The following is a 24,169-nucleotide window of genomic DNA, read 5'->3' as shown; positions in this document are numbered from 1 at the left end:
GTCATATTGCACTTTTCCTATCTAGGCTAAATCCTTATTTCCAAAGATGTTCCTGTCTTGGTTCCCCTTCCTTTGAATATGACCACTATCCTAAGCAAAACATTCAGACACTGTTTAACCAGAATGCAGAACTATTCTCCCCTCATCTGGGAATTACACTTTTATTGATCCCTTATAAGATTATCAGGTTACTTAATCTTGAAAGTGTTTTATAACCTTCCTAAAAAGGAGAATAACAGAATAGCTTGCTTTAAAAAAAAGGCAAAGAAATAAGATTAACCCCTCTCCATATATGATTAGCTAGGATAGCCGGCATCATTTTTCTCAGCAAAATCCTTTTATCCTAACAATTTACAAATTTTCAAATTGAAAACCAGGCCTCTAGTCAAATAACAACATACAGAAATGCGTTATGCAAACATTTAATAAAATTATTAACTTTTGCATTTAGGAATAACTTCAGGAAAATAAAATATGCTTATTACCTCCTTCAGTTACATAGTACATGTTCTCTGCAATTACAGCACTCTTATCTTGTGTATCCAAGAAGAAGAAAGTAGAGAAATCTTCAACATCAGCAGTTACTAAAAATTTTAATATTAAATTTTAAGTAATGAATTAATAAAACATTCACAACTCAATAAACATTTGTAGAAAAGTACATGGAAGGATTATTTTACCTGATGTAGATATCAAATTAAGGTACTGCCATTTATTGTGCAAAATCAAAGGATTTATACGGGGCACAACATTATTTTTACCCATTAGGAAGTCAACTGCATTTATTCGATCATTTAATGTACCCTAAAATAACAAAATATTATTTAGGTAATATAGGCAATTTATATGCATATGTTTTAATATGATGCAGAGAATACATTTAAAGACTGCTTAATCTAAAATAAGTCAATTTAAGAGTCTTATAATAAATTTTCCTGCAAAACTTTGGAGTTTCTTTCCAATTAAGCAATTTTTAGATGTAATTATGCACAGATAAATTTAATTACTACTTTAAAAAGCACTACTAAATGATTAGAATGGAAACTTTTATGCAATTAACTTTAGCTGATAGTTCTAATATAGAAATGATTTATAAATATTATTCATCACACATTTTTTCATACATGCTTACCTACCATAAAAACTTCCTTTTGTAAATACGCAGTTGTATCCATCATTCTGTGAAGAAGAGCCATTTCTAATTCCTTAAAATTCAGCTCTTCACGATGAAAGGATTCACCATTATAAAGAGCTTGAGGCAAAGGACCCAAGCCAGTCATCTTATAAAAATTTGTTCCTGCCTATTCAATTAAAAAAATATGAGAGAGTTAAACAGAATATGTCTGTCTGAGAAAGAAATACATAAATAAAGGGACTGCCACATTTTTGTATGTCATAGAAAAATGTTAGTTTTGCTAATTTTATCTGTTCTTTACAACATTACTTAAAGGAAGGTAATTTATCTAGAGAGAACAAGTCAGAAAACTTTTTTTAAAAGGCCCAGGCACATATTTTAGGTTTTGTGAGCCATCTGGTCTCTGACACAACTACTCAATCGTGATGTTACAGTGCAAAAGCAATGACACACAACACATGAACGAATGAACCTGGCTGTCTCCAACAACCTGTGTTTATAAAAACAGGTGGAAAAATAGGTGGTGGAAAGGCTGGATTTGGCTCGGGGGCTGTAGTTTTCTGGCCTTTGATACAGAGTATGACTTGACTTTAAAAAATACATCTAAGTACATAAGAGGTTAATTTATCTCTATTTCATTTGTTTAGTAAACATTCATTGAAGTCATGTGTCTAGCCAGACTCTGTGAGTACAAAGCTAAAATATCTGTCTTCAAGGGGCTCACACATATACAAGCAAAACTGAGGCCATAAACCAGGTTTTATGGGAGCCCGGAAAAGAAGTGACAAAGTTTGAGTGTGGAGAGAGAGATCATAGAAACCCTCTTCAGGGAATAACAACAAAATCTTAAAGGACAAGTAAAAATTTGCTTGTCCTTTAAAAGTGGAGAAAGACATTCCAAGCAAAAACAGATAGCACTGCAAGGATTAGAAGGGAAGAGAGAATATGGTGTATTTAGGCAATAGCAAACAGTTTTCTGTGTTATCACTTTATAGATGATAAAACATACAGAGAATCACTTCCAATGTCATATAAATACTACATTTTTTCCCCCAGTTATTTTTATTAGTTGGAGGCTAATTACTTTACAATATTGTAGTGGTTTTTGCCATACAATGACATTAATCAGCCATGGATTTACATGTGTTCCCCATCCTGAACATCCCTCCCACCTCCCTCCCCATCCCATCCCTCTGGGTCATCCCAGTGCACCAGCCCCGAGCACTTGTCTCATGCATCCAACCTGGACTGGCGATCTGTTTCACACTTGGTAATATACATGTTTCGATGCTGTTCTCTCAGATCATCCCACCCTTGCCTTCTCCCATAGAGTCCAAAAGTCTGTTCTATACATCTGTGTCTCTTTTTCTGTCTTGCATATAGGGTTATTGTTACCATCTTTCTAAATTCCATATATATGCATTAACTATTACATTTTGGAAACAGAATTTCTACTTACAAGTATGTGACCAATAGTCTGAACTCTTAACCACTGAACTATATTACATATATATATAAATATAAATATAAATATATATATATATATATATATATATATATATATATATGATACCACACTTAAGGCAGAAAGCAAAGAAGAAGTAAAGAGCCTCTTGATGAAAGTGAAAGAAGAGAGTGAAAAAGTTGGCTTAAAGCTCAACATTCAAAATTGACAAACCATTAGCAAGACTCATTAAGAAACAAAAGGAGAAGAACCAAAGCAACAAATATAGAAATGAAAAAGGAGAGATCACAACAGACAACACTGAAATACAAAGGATCATAAGAGACTACTACCAGCAGCTCTATGCCAATAAAATGGACAACTTGAAAGAAATGGACAAATTCTTAGAAAAGTATAACTTTCCAAAACTGAACCAGGAAGAAATAGAAGATCTTAACAGACCCATCACAAGCACGGAAATCGAAACTGTAATCAGAAATCTTCCAGCAAACAAAAGCCCAGGACCAGATGGATTCACAGCTGAATTCTACCAAAAATTTAGAGAAGAGCTAACACCTATCTTACTCAAACTCTTCCAGAAAATTGCAGAAGAAGGTAAACTTCCAAACTCATTCTATGAGGCCACCATCACCCTAATTCCAAAACCAGACAAAGATGCCACAAAAAAAGAAAACTACAGGCCAATATCACTGATGAACATAGATGCAAAAATCCTTAACAAAATTCTAGCAAAAAGTATCCAACAACATATTAAAAAAACCATACATCATGACCAAGTGGGCTTTATCCCAGGAATGCAAGGATTCTTTAATATCCACAAATCAATCAATGTAATACACCACATTAACAAACTGAAAGATAAAAACCATATGATTATCTCAATAGATGCAGAAAAAGCCTTTGACAAGATTCAATATCCATTTATGATAAAAACTCTCCAGAAGGCAAGAATAGAAGGAACATATCTCAACACAATAAAAGCTATATATGACAAACCCACAGCAAACATTATCCTCAACGGTGAAAAATTGAAAGCATTTCCCCTAAAGTCAGGAACAAGACAAGGGTGTCCACTCTCACCACTACTATTCAACACAGTGTTGGAAGTGTTGGCCACAGCAATCAGAGCAGAGAAAGAAATAAAAGGAATCCAGATAGGAAAAGAAGAAGTGAAACTCTCTGTTTGCAGATGACATGATCCTCTACATAGAAAACCCTAAAGACTCTACCAGAAAATTACTAGAGCTAATCAATGAATATAGTAAAGTTGCAGGATATAAAATTAACACAGAGAAATCCCTTGCATTCCTATACACTAACAATGAGAAAACAGAAAGAAATTAAGGAAAGAATACCATTCACCATTGCAACAAAAAGAATAAAATACTTAGGAGTATATCTATCTAAAGAAACAAAAGACCTATACATAGAAAACTATAAAACACTGATGAAAGAAATCAAAGAGGACACAAATAGATGGAGAAATATACCATGTTCATGGATTGGAAGACTCAATATTGTGAAAATGACTATACTACCCAAAGCAATCTATAGATTCAATGCAATCCCTATCAAGCTACCAATGGTATTCTTCACAGAACTAGAACAAATAATTTCACAATTTGTATGGAAATACAAAAAACCTCGAATAGCCAAAGCAATCTTGAGAAAGAAGAATGGAACTGGAGGAATCAACCTGCCTGACTTCAGGCTCTACTACAAAGCCACAGTCATCAAGACAGTATGGTACTGGCACAAAGACAGAAATATAGATCAATGGAACAGAATAGAAAGCCCAGAGATAAATCCACGTACCTATGGACACCTTATCTTTGAAAAAGGAGGCAAGAATATACGATGGAAAAAAGACACCGTCTTTAACAAGTGGTGCTGGGAAAACTGGTCAACCACTTGTAAAAGAATGAAACTAGAACACTTTCTAACACCATACACAAAAATAAACTCAAAATGGATTAAAGACCTAAATGTAAGACCAGAAACTATAAAACCCCCAGAGGAGAACATAGGCAAAACACTCTCCGACATAAATCACAGCAAGATCCTCTATGACCCACCTCCCAGAATATTGGAAATAAAAGCAAAAATAAACAAATGGGACCTAATTAGACTGAAAAGCTTTTGCACAACAAAGGAAACTATAAGCAAGGTGAAAAGACAGCCTTCAGAATGCGAGAAAATAATAGCAAATGAAGAAACAGGCAAAGGATTAATCTCAAAAATATACAAGCAACTCTTGCAGCTCAATTCCAGAAAAATAAATGACCCAATCAAAAAATGGGCCAAAGATCTAAACAGACATTTCTCCAAAGAAGACATACAGATGGCTAACAAACACAAAAAGATGCTCAACATCACTCATTATCAGAGAAAGGCAAATCAAAACTTCACTGAGGTACCATTACATGCCTGTCAGAATGGATGCTATTCAAAAGTCTACAAGCAATAAATGCTGGAGAGGGTGTGGAGAAAAGGGAACCCTCTTACACTGTTGGTGGGAATGCAAACTTGTACAGCCGCTATGGAGAACAGTGTGGAGATTCCTTAAAAAACTGGAAATAGAACTGCCGTATGACCCAGCAATCCCACTCCTGGGCATACACACCAAGGAAACCAGATCTGAGGAGTGGGCATACACACCAAGGAAACCAGATCTGAAAGAGACACGTGTTCATCGCAGCACTGTTTATTATAGCCAGGACATGGAAGCAACCTAGATGCCCATCAGCAGACAAATGGATAAGAAAGCTGTGGTACATATACACAATGGAATATTACTCAGCCATTAAAAACAATACATTTGAATCAGTTCTAATGAGATGGATGAAACTGGAGCCCATTATACAGAGTGAAGTAAGCCAGAAAGATAAAGACCATTATAGTATACTAACCCATATATATGGAATTTAGAAAGATGGTAACGATAACCCTACATGCAAGGCAGAAAAAGAGACACAGATGTATAGAACAGACTTTTGGACTCTATGGGAGAAGGCGAGGGTGGGATGATCTGAGAGAACAGCATCGAAACATGTATATTACCAAGTGTGAAACAGATCGCCAGTCCAGGTTGGATGCATGAGACAAGTGCTCGGGGCTGGTGCACTGGGATGACCCAGAGGAATCGGGTGGAGAGGGAGGTGGGAGGGTTCAGGATGGGGAATACATGTAAATCCATGGCTGATTAATGTCATTGTATGGCAAAAACCACTACAATACTGTAAAGTAATTAGCCTCCAACTAATAAAAATAAATGGAAAAATAAAAAAATAAAAATAAAAAGTAAAAAAAAAAAAGCTCAACATTTAGAAAACTAAGATCATGGAATCTGGTCCTATCACTTCATAACAAACAGATGGGGAAACTGTGACAGACATTATTTTGGGGGGCTCCAAAATCATTGCAGATGATGACTGCAGCCATGAAATTAAAAGACACTTACTCCTTGGAAGGAAAGTTATGACCAACCTAGATAGCACATTAAAAAGCAGAGACATTACTTTGCCAACAAAGGTCCGTCTGGTCAAGGCTATGGTTTTTCCAGTGGTCATGTATGGATGTGAGAGTTGGACTGTGAAGAAAGCTGAGTGCCGAAAAATTGATGCTTTTGAACTGTGGTGTTGGAGAAGACTCTTGAGAGTCCCTTGGACTGCAAGGAGATCCAACCAGTCCATCCTGAAGGAGATCAGTCCTGGGTGTTCATTGGAAGGACTGATGTTGAAGCTTAAACTCCAACACTTTGGCCGCCTGATGCAAAGAGCTGACTCATTGGAAAAGACCCTGATGCTGGGAAGGATTGAGGGCAGGAGGAGAAGGGGATGACAGAGGATGAAATCGTTGGATGGCATCATCAAGTCGATAGACATGGGTTTGGGTCGACTCTGGGATTTGGTGATGGACAAGGAGGCCTGGCACGCTGCAGTTCATGGGGTTACAAAGAGTTGGACAAGACTAAGTGACTGAACTGAACTGAACTGAAAGGAAATCAGTCCTGAATATTCATTTGAAGGACTGATGCTGAAACTACAATACTTCGGCCACCTGATGCGAAGAGCTGAGTCATTTGAAAAGACCCTGATGCTGGGAAAGATTGAAGGCAGGAGGAGAAGGGGCTGACAGTGGATAATAGATAGTATTACTGACTCAATGGACATGAATTTGAGCAAACTCTTGGAGATGGTGCAGGACCGGGAAGCCTGGTGTGCTGCGGCCCATGGGGTTGCAAAGAGTCGACACGACTGAGTGACTGAACTGAAAACTCTATTATATATATCTCTATATAATTATTATCTATATAAATATTGAGCACTTACTGTGTATGAACACATACAAATGATATAAAAACTCTGCCCTAAGGAAATACATATATTAACAATTGTTTCTTCTTCTTGGACAGATCCATTGATTATTATATGATGTCATCCTTTGTCTCTTATTTCAGCCTTGTTTTAAACTCTATTTCATCTGACCTAACTGGTCCCTGGATTTCTTCTCATCTCCATTTGCATGGAATACCTATTTAATTCCCTCACTTTCAGTCTGTGTGTATCTTCAGATCTGAAGTTGAGTCTCTTGGAGGCAGCTTATACACAAGTCTTGCTTGTATATCCATCTGGTTACTGTCCTTTGACTGAAGCATTTAGTCCATTTACATTTAAGTAATTATTGGTAGGTTATGTACATATTGTGTCTTTGTTAATTATTTTAAGGTTGTTTTTATGATTTTCTACACTATTAGTTCTGAGAAGTAACTTTTTTGATGTCAATAGTGGTAACTTAAAATGTCAATAGTGGTAACATAAACACTGTATAAAACGTGTCATTCAAAGGTACAAATTTCCCTTTTTTTTAAACATTTAAAATCTAAATCTGATTGTAGAGTTAGTTATATTAAGATCATTTATTCATGAGATAAAAAAAGTTTCTTCACCATATTTTTAAAAATTTGCATTCCAACTTACCTTTCTTTCACCATCATATTTAGAATCAATTCCTAAAATATCCCAAATATTAGCAAGAGGAAACTTATTTTGGAGAACACTCTTCACATTGTCCACAGTGAGTATTTTGTGATTCTCCACTTTTTGGTACATCTGTGAAAATAAAGATATTACGATTTTCATCTTACAGTAATTAGTTTTATTTCTTCTCCTTAGCATGAATATTTACAAAGAACTTATTTTATATTTTCTAAGTCCTAAGCATACTATATACCTACATTTATATACACACACTCCCCCCACATACAGAGATAAGCAAAGTATTTTAACAATAAAATCTATCATCTTCTAATAAAAATGGTATTGTGGATATTCTATAGCTTTCAAAATACCGTATCAAGTTTCTATGTTATAGTCTATTTTGATCAAGCCAGATCCTATGATTCTTAATAAAATAATAGTTACCTTTATTTTAAAAGATACACACACACACACACACACACACACACACACACACAAATAGTTTAAATGACTTATTTCAGAAATGGTTATTTTCATTTCCAACTGCTCTTTAGTAAATATCTTAACTAGCTTTTTTTCTATACATCCATTCTTCCTCCAGTCTCAAATACTTTAATCATACTGGTATAAAGTAAGCTGTTACTCCTTTTTTTTTCCCATTTCCCCCTTCACTATAGATCTTCTACCATGACCCAGGCACTGTTCCACATGGGGAAAACAGACAGCTCTGCCTCAAGAAAGACAGCATTTCTGAGCAGATGATTTACTGAAACATTAACATGAACTTGAGCTAAGACATTCTGGGGAAAGAGCCTACCAAGCAGAGGGGAAAAACTAGTAAGTACAAACATAATTAGGTAATATTTTGATATATCAAGTATTATTTTTAGTCCCAATTCACTTAAGTATTATTGCCAGAGACAATCCTCATATTATGCCTGACAGAATCTTCATATTATTCTGCAAAGTAAGGAATTAGCATTCTGCGATTTCCTTTTATCACTGTAAATTGTATAACCTATCCCTTTAAGAGGTGACAGATCTAAAAGTAGCTCTCAGAGTTTGATTTTATGAGTCTCTCAGTTTATTAGCAAGTTTTCTCCTTATATTAGAGTAGAACATACTATGATCTTAATAACTCAAAAAAGGGGAAAAGTACAGCCTTCTGTAAAACAGAAACAGTGATTAGAAAATAAGATTATGAAAAAAGCAAAAGTTATATATGAAAAGTCTTTGAGGGCAGTCATTTTACTAATTTGTTACTTTAAAAATATTAGGTATTCCTAAGGTATCTAAGTTAACGAGAATGTCTTATATAAGCTACTTGAGATATATAATAATTCAATCTTCTTATATATAATTTCAAAATTTTGTGGTTTTTTTTGAGGAATTTGTGACGCCATGCAATTTATTCACATTTTAGATAACATAGTTTATATGCAAATGTTTATTAAAAATTCAATCCTTTTTTTTTTTTAAATTTTTATTAGTTGGAGGCTAATTACTTTACATCATTACAGTAGTTTTTGTTATACATTGATATGAATTAGCCATGGATTTACATGTATTCCCCATCCCAGTCCCCCCTCCCACCTCCCTCTCCACCCGATCCCTCTGGGTCTTCCCAGTGCACCAGGCCCGAGCACTTGTCTCATGCACCCAACCTGAGCTGGTTATCCGTTTCACCCTAGATAATATACATGTTTCAATGCTGTTCTCCTGAAATATCCCACCCTCTCCTTCTCCCAGAGTCCACAAGTCTGTTCCATACATCTGAGTCTCTTTTTCTGTTTTGCATATAGGGTTATCGTTACCATCTTTCTAAAGTCCATATATATGTGTTAGTATACTGTAATGGTCTTTATCTTTCTGGCTTACTTCGCTCTGTATAATGGGCTCCAGTTTCATCCATCTCATTAGAACTGATTCAAATGAATTCTTTTTAATGGCTGAGTAGTATTCCATGGTGTATATGTACCACAGCTTCCTCATCCATTCGTCTGCTGATGGGCATCTGGGTTGCTTCCATGTCCTGGCTATTATAAACAGTGCTGCGATGAACATTGGGGTGCATGTGGCTCTTTCAGATCTGGTTTCCTTGGTGTGTATGCCCAGAAGTGGGATTGCTGGGTCATACGGCAGTTCTATTTCCAGCTTTTTAAGAAATCTCCACACTGTTTTCCATAGTGGCTGTACTAATTTGCATTCCCACCAACAGTGTAAGAGGGTTCCCTTTTCTCCACACCCTCTCCAGCATTTATTGCTTGTAGACTTTTGAATAGCATCCATTCTGACTGGCATGTAATGGTACCTCAGTGAAGTTTTGATTTGCCTTTCTCTGATAATGAGTGATGTTGAGCATCTTTTTGTGTTTGTTAGCCATCTGTATGTCTTCTTTGGAGAAATGTCTGTTTAGATCTTTGGCCCATTTTTTGATTGGGTCATTTATTTTTCTGGAATTGAGCTGCAAGAGTTGCTTGTATATTTTTGAGATTAATCCTTTGCCTGTTTCTTCATTTGCTATTATTTTCTCGCATTCTGAAGGCTGTCTTTTCACCTTGCTTATAGTTTCCTTTGTTGTGCAAAAGCTTTTAAGTTTCATTAGGTCCCATTTGTTTATTTTTGCTTTTATTTCCAATATTCTGGGAGGTGGGTCATAGAGGATCTTGCTGTGATTTATGTCGGAGAGTGTTTTGCCTATGTTCTCCTCTGGGAGTTTTATAGTTTCTGGTCTTACATTTAGGTCTTTAATCCATTTTGAGTTTATTTTTGTGTATGGTGTTAGAAAGTGTTCTAGTTTCATTCTTTTACAAGTGGTTGACCAGTTTTCCCAGCACCACTTGTTAAAGACGGTGTCTTTTTTCCATCGTATATTCTTGCCTCCTTTTTCAAAGATAAGGTGTCCATAGGTACGTGGATTTATCTCTGGGCTTTCTATTTTGTTCCATTGATCTATATTTCTGTCTTTGTGCCAGTACCGTACTGTCTTGATGACTGTGGCTTTGTAGTAGAGCCTGAAGTCAGGCAGGTTGATTCCTCCAGTTCCATTCTTCTTTCTCAAGATTGCTTTGGCTATTCGAGGTTTTTTGTATTTCCATACAAATTGTGAAATTATTTGTTCTAGTTCTGTGAAGAATACCATTGGTAGCTTGATAGGGATTGCATTGAATCTATAGATTGCTTTGGGTAGTATAGTCATTTTCACAATATTGAGTCTTCCAATCCATGAACATGGTATATTTCTCCATCTATTTGTGTCCTCTTTGATTTCTTTCATCAGTGTTTTATAGTTTTCTATGTATAGGTCTTTTGTTTCTTTAGATAGATATACTCCTAAGTATTTTATTCTTTTTGTTGCAATGGTGAATGGTATTGTTTCCTTAATTTCTTTCTGTTTTCTCATTGTTAGTGTATAGGAATGCAAGGGATTTCTCTGTGTTAATTTTATATCCTGCAACTTTACTATATTCATTGATTAGCTCTAGTAATTTTCTGGTAGAGTCTTTAGGGTTTTCTATGTAGAGGATCATGTCATCTGCAAACAGGGAGAGTTTCACTTCTTCTTTTCCTATCTGGATTCCTTTTATTTCTTTCTCTGCTCTGATTGCTGTGGCCAACACTTCCAACACTGTGTTGAATAGTAGTGGTGAGAGTGGACACCCTTGTCTTGTTCCTGACTTTAGGGGAAATGCTTTCAGTTTTTCACCATTGAGGATAATGTTTGCTGTGGGTTTGTCATATATAGCTTTTATTGTGTTGAGATATGTTCCTTCTATTCTTGCCTTCTGGAGAGTTTTTATCATAAATGGATATTGAATCTTGTCAAAGGCTTTTTCTGCATCTATTGAGATAATCATATGGTTTTTATCTTTCAGTTTGTTAATGTGGTGTATTACATTGATTGATTTGTGGATATTAAAGAATCCTTGCATTCCTGGGATAAAGCCCACTTGGTCATGATGTATGGTTTTTTTAATATGTTGTTGGATACTTTTTGCTAGAATTTTGTTAAGGATTTTTGCATCTATGTTCATCAGTGATATTGGCCTGTAGTTTTCTTTTTTTGTGGCATCTTTGTCTGGTTTTGGAATTAGGGTGATGGTGGCCTCATGGAATGAGTTTGGAAGTTTACCTTCTTCTGCAATTTTCTGGAAGAGTTTGAGTAAGATAGGTGTTAGCTCTTCTCTAAATTTTTGGTAGAATTCAGCTGTGAATCCATCTGGTCCTGGGCTTTTGTTTGCTGGAAGATTTCTGATTACAGTTTCGATTTCCGTGCTTGTGATGGGTCTGTTAAGATCTTCTATTTCTTCCTGGTTCAGTTTTGGAAAGTTATACTTTTCTAAGAATTTGTCCATTTCTTTCAAGTTGTCCATTTTATTGGCATAGAGCTGCTGGTAGTAGTCTCTTATGATCCTTTGTATTTCAGTGTTGTCTGTTGTGATCTCTCCTTTTTCATTTCTATATTTGTTGCTTTGGTTCTTCTCCTTTTGTTTCTTAATGAGTCTTGCTAACGGTTTGTCAATTTTGAATGTTGAGCTTTAAGCCAACTTTTTCACTCTCTTCTTTCACTTTCATCAAGAGGCTCTTTACTTCTTCTTTGCTTTCTGCCTTAAGTGTGGTATCATATGCATATCTGATGTTACTGATACTTCTCCTGATATATATATATATATATATTTATATTTATATATATATATGTAATATAGTTCAGTGGTTAAGAGTTCAGACTATTGGTCACATACTTGTAAGTAGAAATTCTGTTTCCAAAATGTAATAGTTAATGCATATATGTGGAATTTAGAAAGATGGTAATGATAACCCTATATGCAAGACAGAAAAAGAGACACAGATGTATAAAACAGACTTTTGGACTCTATGGGAGAAGGCAAGGGTGGGATGATCTGAGAGAACAGCATCAAAACATGTATATTACCAAGTGTGAAACAGATCGCCAGTCCAGGTTGGATGCATGAGACAAGTGCTCGGGGCTGGTGCACTGGGATGACCCAGAGGGATGGGATGGGGAGGGAGGTGGGAGGGATGTTCAGGATGGGGAACACATGTAAATCCATGGCTGATTAATGTCATTGTATGGCAAAAACCACTACAATATTGTAAAGTAATTAGCCTCCAACTAATAAAAATAACTGGGGGAAAAAATATAGTATTTATATGACATTGGAAGTGATTCTCTGTATGTTTTATCATCTATAAAGTGATAACACAGAAAACTGTTTGCTATTGCCTAAATATACCATATTCTCTCTTCCCTTCTAATCCTTGCAGTGCTATCTGTTTTTGCTTGGAATGTCTTTCTCCACTTTTAAAGGACAAGCAAATTTTTACTTGTCCTTTAAGATTTTGTTGTTATTCCCTGAAGAGGGTTTCTATGATCTCTCTCTCCACACTCAAACTTTGTCACTTCTTTTCCGGGCTCCCATAAAACTTGGTTTATGGCCTCAGTTTTGCTTGTATGTGTGTGAGCCCCTTGAAGACAGATATTTTAAACCAACTCTGTTTCTATGGAAAGCAAAAGAGTGTGTGCAATCTAAATATATTCATACACTATGAGAATTTGAGACCTGAAATAAAAATATAAATCCTTTCATTTTCATTAACATGTGTATGTAACATCTTGTAAGCACAAAAGAGATATTTTCAATCTTGTGAAATTTATAGTCTAGCTAGGAAGGTAAACTTGCAGATATGTAAGTACTATAACCCAAATATCACAGACTTACCCCTTTGAACATCATATATAAATTTCAAATTTTTGTTATTCAATCTTCAATTGCTTGGCTTCAGAATGTCTAAATTTTTTTCCAAACTTTAAACTTTCTATTTTGTATTGGGCTATGGGCTTCCCTGGTGGCTCAGGTGATAAAGAATCTGCCTGCAATGCAGGAGACCCAGATTTAATCTCAGGGTTGGGAGGATGCCCTGGAGAAGGACATGACAATCCAGTCCAGTATTCTTGCCTTGAAAATCCCAAGGACAGAGAAGCCTGGGAAGCTATGGTTCATAGGGTCGCAAAGAGTTGGACATGATAGAAGAGACTTAGCACACACGCATAGTCCATTAACAATGTTGTGGCAGCTTCAGGTGAATAGCCATATATAATTTTAAGAACTGTTATGTAACTTGGTAAGCAAAAAAAGTATGGGACATTACGAAGTATAACAAAATGAACCATCTGCACGAACCAGATAACATTGAAAATGAACATCACGGTGGATTATAATATCGGTGAAGCACAATTTTCCTCCCAATCTCATCTCCCTCTGTTCCTCAGAAGCAAGCATCATCTTGTTTCTGTTTACTATTTCCTTACCTTCTAAGTTCTAGAGTTTTACCTGAATGTATTTCCAGGCACTATGATATTTAGTTTTGTTTGCTTTTTTGAGCTTTAAACAGTACATGTTATAATAGCCAGGATATGGAAGCAACCTAGATGCCCATCAGCAGACGAATGTATAAGGAAGCTGTGGTACATATACACCATGGAATATTACTCAGCTGTTAAAAAGAATTCATTTGAAGCAACCTAGATGCCCATCAGCAGACGAATGGATAAGGAAGCTGTGGTACATATACACCATGGAATATTACTCAGCTGTTAAAAAGAATTCATTTGAATCAGTTCTAATGAGATGGATGAAACTGGAGCCCATTATACAGAGTGAAGTAAGCCAGAAAGATAAAGACCAATACAGTACACTAACCCATATATATGGAATTTAGAAAGCTGGTAACGAAAACCCCATATGCAAAACAGAAAAAGAGACACAGATGTACAGAACAGACTTTTGGACTCTGTGGCAGAAGGCGAGGGTGGGATGATCTGAGAGAAGAGCATCGAAACATGTATATTATCTATGGTGAAACAGATCATCAGCCCAGGTTGGATGCATGAGACAAGTGCTTGGGCCTGGTGCACTGGGAAGACCCAGAGGGATCGGGTGGAGAGGGAGGTGGGAGGGGGGAACGGGATGGGGAACACATGTAAATCCATGGCTGATTCATGTCAATGTATGACAGAAACCACTACAATACTGTAAAGTAATTAGCCTCCAACTAATAAAAATAAATGGAAAAAAAAAGAAAAAAAAACCAGTACATGGTAATATGCTGGCCTTCTATACTTTCATTATGCCTCTAATATACTCATGATTTTAGCATATCATGATCCATCATGTAAAATGACTATGTTTTACTGATTAATATGGATTATATATATATAGTATGCCAATATGCCATATATATGTAGTTTCCGGTTTGTTGCTATTGTGTGTGATTCTGCTAATAGTCTCCTGCAGCAAGGATTTGTCTCAAAGTATGTGTGTGTGCATGTGTGTAGGGAATATGCAAATTTATCTTCAAATTTTGAAGAACTACAGTTGTTTCTCAAAGTGGTTATACCAATTCATATTCTTATAGGCAGTGTAACAGTGTAAAGGAATTTCCATTGTTCTCCATTCTCATTAATGTATGATAGATACCGTGAGCTTTCTTAATTACTGCCAAATTATAGGAGGTAAGGTATATCTCAGGGTAAGCTTTATTTGCATTTTTATAATTTCCGAAATACTTGGTTACCATTAATTGTAATAAACATTTACTTCCTTTAATAATTTCAATAATTTTGGCTTAACATTAATGTGTCCTCTAATATTTTGAAAAATCTCTTTCTGTATTTTTTCCATAGGGTTTTTCAATTTGTAGGAAATCTAATACATATCATGTACTGCAAATATTTCTCTTCCTTGGAACTTATTTTCCCTCACTTCTTTATGATATCTTTTGATGAACAATGCACTGGTTTTCATTTGTAAGTAGCTAAATTTATCAGTATTCTCCTTCAGACTCGTAATTTTTAAAATATTATTGAGGAACCTTAACTCCTTCGGGGTCCTAATTTCTTCCTAACATCTTAATGCTATGTTTTCCATACTAAGTTTTTAAGCTACGTGATATTATTTTTTACATAAGGTGTGAGATCCTATCTGCTTATACCAGATTATCATTAACAGCTATTTAAGTCCATTTCAATATGATAGGAAGTTATAATAACAGTTGACAAGCCATAGAACAATAAATATAAAAATAAATAGAAGATTTTTAAAGCTATAATCTGACTCTCTTAACACCAACAATACAGTTCTTTAATGCACTTATATTTCCATTATGAGCCATAAGAGAGCCACCATTATAAAATAATCTTCTTACCTCTTGTTACTTCCTTAATCAGATTCTTACCATTTCTTACAGTTTCTTTGTCAGACTCAGTATCAATCTTATCGTTTATCATTTTGATACCAATTTGCTGCTGTGAAGTTTTCCTCCTTTGAAAATCTCTAGGAAGTCTTATAAACTTTGCCACTTGGAGTCTTTAAATTTGAAATAATCTTCTCCACTCATGATTTTATTCAAAACCCAGTTCAAGAATTCTCTTACTAATTATTTTCTATCAATGTGCTTCCTCTAAATTTATATATACAATTTATGTTCCTTTATCAGTTGGGTAAACCTAAATAAATTCAGATTTTTGGCAGAGTCTCAGTTGCCTTGTTTATAAAGTGGGAACAATATCGTGTACTTAAGCTGAGAGTTGCAAGAATCAAATTCATCATGTGCACTGGTCTATCATGACAGCTTTTATAAACTAAAATGTTAAAACAAATAGTAATAATGATAACAATGCAAAAACACTCTACATTCTGAAGAAATTATATGTAGTGCATTAACTCACATGTACTATGGACATAAAGGCTTGTGATACACCATTCTCTTCTGCAATATAATTGAAAGCTCGCCAAAGGGCAACTCCAGCATCATTTCTTCCATCAACCTCATCATCTGTATTAACAATGAACACAAAACCAATTCTAGGAAAGAAGATGAATAAGAAATGTTACAACTCCCTCTTGAACCATAACAAACCAAGTATTTTAAACATTATTTGACTCCAACATCTAGATGGAGGGAATAAGTTAACAGATGGGATAAAGAAGAGTATTACTGTTTGAAAAGGTCTGATTTGTAATGACTATTCACCAAAATTCTCATCTCTGTAGGAGTCTTCCAAAATGTAAACCTCTCTGGTGGTGACATTATCAAGTGGCTATTTTTTTTTTCTTCCAGAAAAAAAGGGGGCCAGGAAGTGTACTCTTAACACAACCATAGGAAATGGATCCATCTTTAAGCACCCAAAGTGACCAGATCATTCTCTGAGGAAGGTAATACAGTAAACAAGATTAGCAAGCAGGTGTGATTAACAGGGTCTATCATAAGGGTGTATGATTCTTCACAACATACAACACTGAGATAACTATCACCTTGAATTCCACATTAATACCCTGTGTAACACAACGTGAACATCACTGGATTTCCTTCAATTGACAGTTATAAATTGACAATTACCTAAGAGGAATTTTATGATGATAGAAAAGTTCAGCAACTTTTATAAAATCCACGGTATATTCTTGAGCAGGATCAATAAACAGCACCTAAAAAAAAGTAAACAGTCTATAATCACCATTTTGTTTTAACACTTCAGAATTTTTATGAAATTGAAATTTAATCTAATTTCTGTAACAAAGTATGAAATTCAAGGTACAATTTCTTAAAACTTTCTAGTAAAGAATTTTGAGGAATGTATTTAAGAGTTTCACAGTTTATGAAGAATTTCTAAAAGCTACACAACCAAATATAATAAAACATGAAATTTGATCAGATTACTCATCTTCTTTTTGAAGCACAGTTGAAAGTACATGTTTTTTTTTTTTTTTTTTTACAGGAAGTGAAATACCTTATTCTAAGTGTTCACTGGATTTTCTGTGATAAATTTTTTAAAAAAGAAACAAACTGAATTTTGACCAAAAATATAATGGCTTAACATCTGCTGTAGGAACTAATATTCACTTTCTATGTGGAAAACTGTAAAAGTCCTATACGTTTTCTCCACAGTTTAAATTTCTATAAGGTTACTTAACACTGTAATAATGAACATATTTATGCACAGATTACAAAGTAGTGTTTGTGTATTTTTCCCTTAAATGTACTGAAATTTATTAATTCTTATAATATAGAAGAAAATTTGATCATAAATTCCCTTTAGAAAATTTAAAAGTAACCCATCAACTTAATATTGGTATTATAAAGGTACACGGGTATAAAACAATAAAAGGCAGGTTATGTGTCCCTGCTAGCTTGTGAAACCTAGTTAGCCATGCCACCTCGAGCTTGTTACATTAGGCAGAAACTTCCTTATTACTCAATGCCTAATTATCAACAGCAAGGTAGTACCAAAAAAACCAGTGATATCTTTATAAAAGATGCAGACAAAATTTCAAAATATAAAACTCACCAGATTATGAAAATTACGCCTTATGAAAGGTATACTTCCAGGGAATATTGGTTTCAAAAGTTCCTGGTAACTTGAAGGCCATGTTAAATACATCTCATCAGTTTCTAAGTTATTAACCCACTAGAAAAGAATCCAGAAAGCTGTGAAAGCTATATTAATACTTATATCATTTTCAAAGCCAAATCTGACTTTATCAAACAGCAAGTGAAATATACCTAAGATTTTATACATTTCTGATTAAGAATAAGAAGCTAGATGAATATTCTGTAAGGAACAAACATGATGTGCAACAATTTTATATTCCCATAGCGCTTTACATTATGTTCCCTCTGAAACAATTGACTGTTTACTCGTTTGTTTTTCATATTAAAAAATTAAACTGTATATTAAATAGTCTTCATAAACCATTTAAGTTATAGGAGGCAATGAGGTCATTCACCTTCTCTCTAAAATTTAAAAGCTTGGACATAAGGAAACCAAAATGACTTAGAAAAGTTAAATTTTTAAAACTGACACTTAGGACATCCAGTTCTAACCAAGGTGGAATAGCTTATATTTAACTAGCCCTCTCTCCTGAAACAATGACAACAGGTGGAGAAAACCATTGTTTATAGAGGCTTGGAGGTATGGGTCAATCAACAATCAAGAACTAAGGAGCTACAACCCTTGAAAGCAGGAGAAACACGAGGCAAGCACTGCATTCACCTCAACTTTGTTCCTGGGGGCATTTTCACAACTGTAGTCTGAAGGAAGATAATTCAAATAGCAAATGACAGTCATATCTGGCTCTCCAATATGGAAAAGATATATGATGTGAGTATCTTATCCCCTTGGTGGTAAGTTATATTTTTTTTTATTTCAAGTGAGAAACCAGCATTATGCTTTATGCATCAGTCCCACTGAACTTGAATTAGCGACTGGAGGTTGAGTAGCTTTTGATGTGGATCAAAACAGTTGAATGGGTTTATTTAAAATGCAGATTCTTTGAAACCACTTCAGACCTACTAAATAATTCCCATTCAAAGCAAGTGCCCTACGTGATTCTTATCACAAATACTAAAGTTAGAAAGCTATAGAAATGACACAATTTATGGCCATGAGTGCTGGGTGAAGAAGTTGAGGTGATTCCAGATCCATTTTGGAGAACTACTGCAACAACACTGGAAATCATGTTGACTAGGTCCACAGATACTGACTGCCCTGTCTCTAGTCTCAGGTGAATATACACACAGAAGCAGCAACAGGAACCACAAGGGCACCACAAAGTCGTGTGCAGAACTGGCACTAACAGGCCAGAGATCTACCCCCATCTGTTCTGCTGGTCATAACTCAGGCCTTGGCTATCTACTAGGCTTCCAAGATATTGAAAAGAAGATATTGTCATTTATTAATTAGAACATGTAAAACAACCTCCTTAAAATCCAGGGAGTTCTACAAGTCAACAAATAATCACAGGATAAGTCAATCTGTTATAGAGGCTGATACTCATTCTGAGAGAAGCAAAGACTTATAGTTCACATCTTTTGTGTTCTTTTGGGGGAGTGACATTAGTTAAAACGTCTGAGTAAGAAATTCCACAATTCATCCTTATACAAAAACACAGAAAAACTAGAAAATCTGTGGGAATGATCATTTTTAGAACCATGAAAACCAATCAAAAGTTTACAGCAACCCTGAAAGTGTTTATTCAAGAAAAAAAGGCTGAATCTCAGTAAGAACACTGAGATTTGTGGTATTGAACAAAGCTAGTGAAGGTGACAGAATTCCAGTTGAGCTATTTCAAATCCTGAAAGATGATGCTGTGAAAGTGCTGCACTAAGTATGCCAGCAAATTTGGAAAACTCAGCAGTGGCCACAGGACTGGAAAAGGTCAGTTTTCATTCCAATCCCAAAGAATGCTCAAACTACGGCACAATTGCACTCATCTCACACGCTAGTAAAGTAATGCTCAAAATTCTCCAAGCCAGGCTTCAGCAGTATGTGAACCGTGAACTTCCAGATGTTCAAGCTGGTTTTAGAAAAGGCAGAGGAACCAGAAATCAAATTGTCAACATCCACTGGATCATCAAAAAAGCAAGAGAGTCCCAGAAAAACATCTACTTCTGCCTTACTGACTATGCCAAAGACTTTCACTATGTGGATCACAATAAACTGTGGAAAATTCTGAAAGAGATGGGAATACCAGACCACCTGACCTGCCTCTTGAGAAACCTATATGTAGGTCAGGAAGCAACAGTTAGAACTGGACATGGACCAACAGACTGGTTCCAAATAGGAAAAGGAGTATGTCAAGGCTGTATATTGTCACCCTGCTTATTTAACTTATATGCAGAGTACATCATGAGAAACGCTGGGCTGGAAGAAGTACAAACTGGAAACAAGATTGTGGGAGAAATATCGATAACCTCAGATATGCAGATGACACTACCCTTATGGCAGAAAGTGAAGAGGAACTAAAAAGCCTCTTGATGAAAGTGAAAGAGGAGAGTGAAAAAGTTGGCTAAGGCTCAACATTCAGAAAACTAAGATCATGGCATTTGGTCCCATCACTTCATGGCAAATAGATGGGGAAACAGTGGAAACAGTGTCAGACTTTATTTTTCTGGGCTCCAAAATCACTTCAGATGGTGACTGCAGCCATGAAATTAAAAGACACTTACTCCTTGGAAGGAAAGTCATGTCCAACCTAGATAGCACATTAAAAAGCAGAGACATTACTTTGCCAACAAAGGTCCGTCTAGTCAAGGCTATGGCTTTTCCAGTGGTCATGTATGGATGTGAGAGTTGGACTGTGAAGAAAGCTGAGTGCTGAAGAATTGATGCTTTTGAACTGTGGTGTTGGAGAAGACTCTTGAGAGTCCCTTAGACAGCAAGGAGATCCAACCAGTCCATCCTAAAGGAGATCAGTCCTGGGTGTTCACTGGAAGGACTGATGCTGAAACTGAAACTCCAATACTTTGGCCACCTGATGCGAAGAGTGGACTCATTGGAAAAGACCCTGATGCTGGGAGGGGATGGGGGCAGGAGGAGAAGGGGACGACAGAGGATGAGATGGCTGGATGTCATCACCGACTTGACGGACACGAGTTTGAGTAAACTCCAAGAGTTGGTGATGGAGGGAGGCCTGGTGTGCTGCGATTCATGGGGTCACAAACAGTCAGACACGACTGAGCGACTGAACTGAACTGAATAATTTACCTCAATCCCATTTCCTGCTCCCAGCCTAAATCGCAGGCTTGAAAATGACAGCTCACATTCCAGTACTGATACTGGAAGAAGAGAATGGGCTTTATTCTGAAAGAATTGTAACTTTTTGTCTGAACTGTCTGGTGACTTCCTAGAAAACCTTCTGAAAAGTTTTGCCTTTACCCTGCCTCACTCATAATTTGCCTACTATGAAGCTGTTACTCTAATTTATGCAAATATTTACTGGAAAATGTTTAGAAACTCCTGAGATAACAGAAAACTGTTGGGATACACGATGGAGTAACTACAAACCGAGTGAGGAAAGGTTGGGGAATGGGAAACAGCTTTGAGAGGCTCTGATGAACTCCTGGGAAGGTCCAAGGCCATGGGCATGCTCAGGGAAGGCCGAGAGAAGGCCCTACGTTCTCACTTCCGGCTGACTTCCAAGCTCTGTGCAGACAAGAACTGAAGGCGCACACAGAGGCGCAGGCTGCCTGGGTGAGTGTCCAGTGTGTGCTGCTCGTCCTCCCTCCACGTGCGCCACACACAGAGCACCTCTGTCAAGGTGCAAAGGCTGGGAGATTTTCTGGGTCCAGGCATTTAAGTAAAATCTCGGTCCAGTATTTAGCAGATGAATAGGCTAACCTAACAGAGATTCCTGTGGCCACACATGAAAAAGAATACAGACTCTATAAAATGAGTCACTATTAAACAAGAGCAAACAGCAATAATCACAAATCCTGGGGAGGTGAGAGAATCTGACTTCCAGGAAGTGCCACAGTATTCAGTATTTCAACAACAAAAAAATAAAAGGCAATGAAAAATTCTAAATTAAACTAAGGAAACAATTCCATTTATAGTAACATCAAAAAATTTAAAATACTTAAAAATAATTTAACAAGCCTGATACTTACACTGCAAGCTGCAAAACACTGTTGAAAGAAATTACCCTAAATAAATGGAAAGGCAACTCACATTCACAGATTGGATGATGTCTAAACAGCAATTGTAACATGTATAAATGGCAATATTCCTTAAACAATTTATCGATTCAACAAAATCCCAATAAAAATTCCAGCTTGTCTTTTTTTTTTTTACAGAAATGGATAAGCTTATTCCATAATTCAAAAAGAAAGGAAAAAGGTGTAAAATGCCAAGACAATCTTAAAGATGAAGAATAAAGTTGTAGGAGTCATAATTTCCAATTTTTAAAGTCACTAAAAAGCTACAGTAAAAAAATAAATAAATAAGCAGTCTGGTGCTGGAATAAGGATAAGATACAGATTAACAGAACTGAACTCAAAGTCCAGAAATAAACCCACATGTTTAGTCAACTGATTAACAACATCATTGGACGAGGACAGGGAAATTTGCCTTTATGACTGTGGGGTGTGCTTGTCAAGTTACACTCTTAACTAAAGTACACAAAATAGCTGTAGGGGTAGTTCTGCTACAATATGACCAAAGACCCCATCACTGTGGGTGGTCTGGCACAGTGAACTAAAAAGAAATTACCATCCAGAGGAGCCAAACACATAATTCTATGATAGTTTTTACTGATTCTTCACATACCTGAGGTAATATATAAAGGCTGCAAACAGACAGCAATTAAAGTAGATAAAATCTAAATTGTGACTCCTGAAGTCTGAGACAGAGAAACCTGAAATGATAAGTCAGGGATGGAAGAAAACTAATGACCCTCAAGTTCTTCCTCAAGTCTCAACCAGATTTTTAAGAAATAAACTGCCAACCCCTCCTATTTTGAGGGGAAGGGTATAAACACAGAAATCAGAAATGACTTAGCTCAGAGACCCAGCTTTGTCTGTAAAGACAAAAAGTAAGTAGAGAGACAGATTCAGAAGAAAAAGAATTTAAAGCAAAGTATTGCATTCATTCATGAATAACTTTGTTTTGACATTAAGATATTCAATAATTTTTTTTGGCATACTTCCTATTAAATAAGATCTGATGTGTGTGTTGACAGTATTTAACAAAGTTCTGGTATGGGGGGGCACTTACATTTCACTGAAAGAAGATTATAAACGAATACATATCATAACGGGTGGTAGCAAATGCTATGAAGCAAAACTAAAGCTTCTGTGTGAGCTAATTTTGCTGCTCTAACAGACCAAGTTGAACAGTGCTGAGACCTCAGAGCTCTGCATTTTGTGCCAGTTAATCTTTTTGGAGGTAGCTAGAGAATTAAGTCTCAGAAACAATTTTCTATTCAGACAGGCACTTTCCAAGTGGAAAAATAGAAGCATTTGAGACATAAAGCTTCCCTTAAAAAGATACTTTAAAAATTACTAGTCTTAGAAGAAATGAAATTCTTATACATGCTACAATATGGATGAACCTTGAAAACATCATGGCAAGTGAAATAAGTCAGGCATAACTGGACAACTATCATATGACTATCCTTACATGTAGTATGGGAATAGGCAAATTCACAGAGACAAAAAGTAGAACAAAGGTTACCAGGCACTTAAGGGAGAAGGGAATGGGTTTCTATTTGAAACGATGAAGTTCTGGAAACAGATAATGGTGACAGTTTGATGAGACTGTGAATATATTTAATACCAATGAATTACAGACTTAAAATGCTTAACAGAGCATTACCTTATATTTTACCTCAATAAAAATTACTTCCAAGAAGTTCCTTGGAAAAGAATGCCTCCGCAAAGTGTCCAACAGCTGGGCAAGAGAAGAGTCTTTATAGAATACAGGAGGAGACTCTGTGGGCAGTGTGGGCAATGGGAACAGCATCAGGAGACTACTCCCCCCATGTGACTGACCATCTTTCACGGCCAACCTTGGAGGATAAGGATGCTACTTCATAAATGGAGTTGGAAAGTTTCTTTACAGGTCTATTTCTTATGTTCAGAATAGCTTTGAAAATTACTTCCCTCATTTTATCTCACCCCCAGAATTTTTCTGAAAATGGTCAAAAGCATAAATGCTTAAAATAAAAGGCACAAAGTATTAAAATTACTAACATGGTCATTCCTCTTACTGATAAAAACATTATTAGAAAAAGG

At 36.0% G+C, this 24,169-nt stretch overlaps 1 protein-coding gene across 1 annotated transcript in view; it reads right to left on the bottom strand.

Annotated features, from left to right (window-relative positions):
* The window catches only part of UGGT2 (UDP-glucose glycoprotein glucosyltransferase 2), a 137,910-nt gene that overhangs the window by 59,497 nt on the left and 54,244 nt on the right, over positions 1-24,169 (bottom strand). Inside the window, exons 13-19 of the mRNA XM_070471499.1 lie at positions 17,946-18,065; positions 17,000-17,085; positions 16,329-16,464; positions 7,580-7,711; positions 1,137-1,301; positions 681-804; positions 486-584 (exon numbers count right to left, since the gene is read on the bottom strand). Of these exons, the coding sequence (XP_070327600.1) occupies positions 486-584; positions 681-804; positions 1,137-1,301; positions 7,580-7,711; positions 16,329-16,464; positions 17,000-17,085; positions 17,946-18,065 (862 nt within the window). The remainder of the gene's footprint in view (positions 1-485; positions 585-680; positions 805-1,136; positions 1,302-7,579; positions 7,712-16,328; positions 16,465-16,999; positions 17,086-17,945; positions 18,066-24,169) is intronic.

Source organism: Odocoileus virginianus, chromosome 8 (assembly GCF_023699985.2).
Source record: "Odocoileus virginianus isolate 20LAN1187 ecotype Illinois chromosome 8, Ovbor_1.2, whole genome shotgun sequence".
In the NCBI taxonomy this organism is placed as follows: Eukaryota; Metazoa; Chordata; class Mammalia; order Artiodactyla; family Cervidae; genus Odocoileus; species Odocoileus virginianus.
The sequence above is the reverse complement of the archived record's forward strand: the minus strand, read 5'-3'. Positions and strand labels throughout refer to the sequence as shown.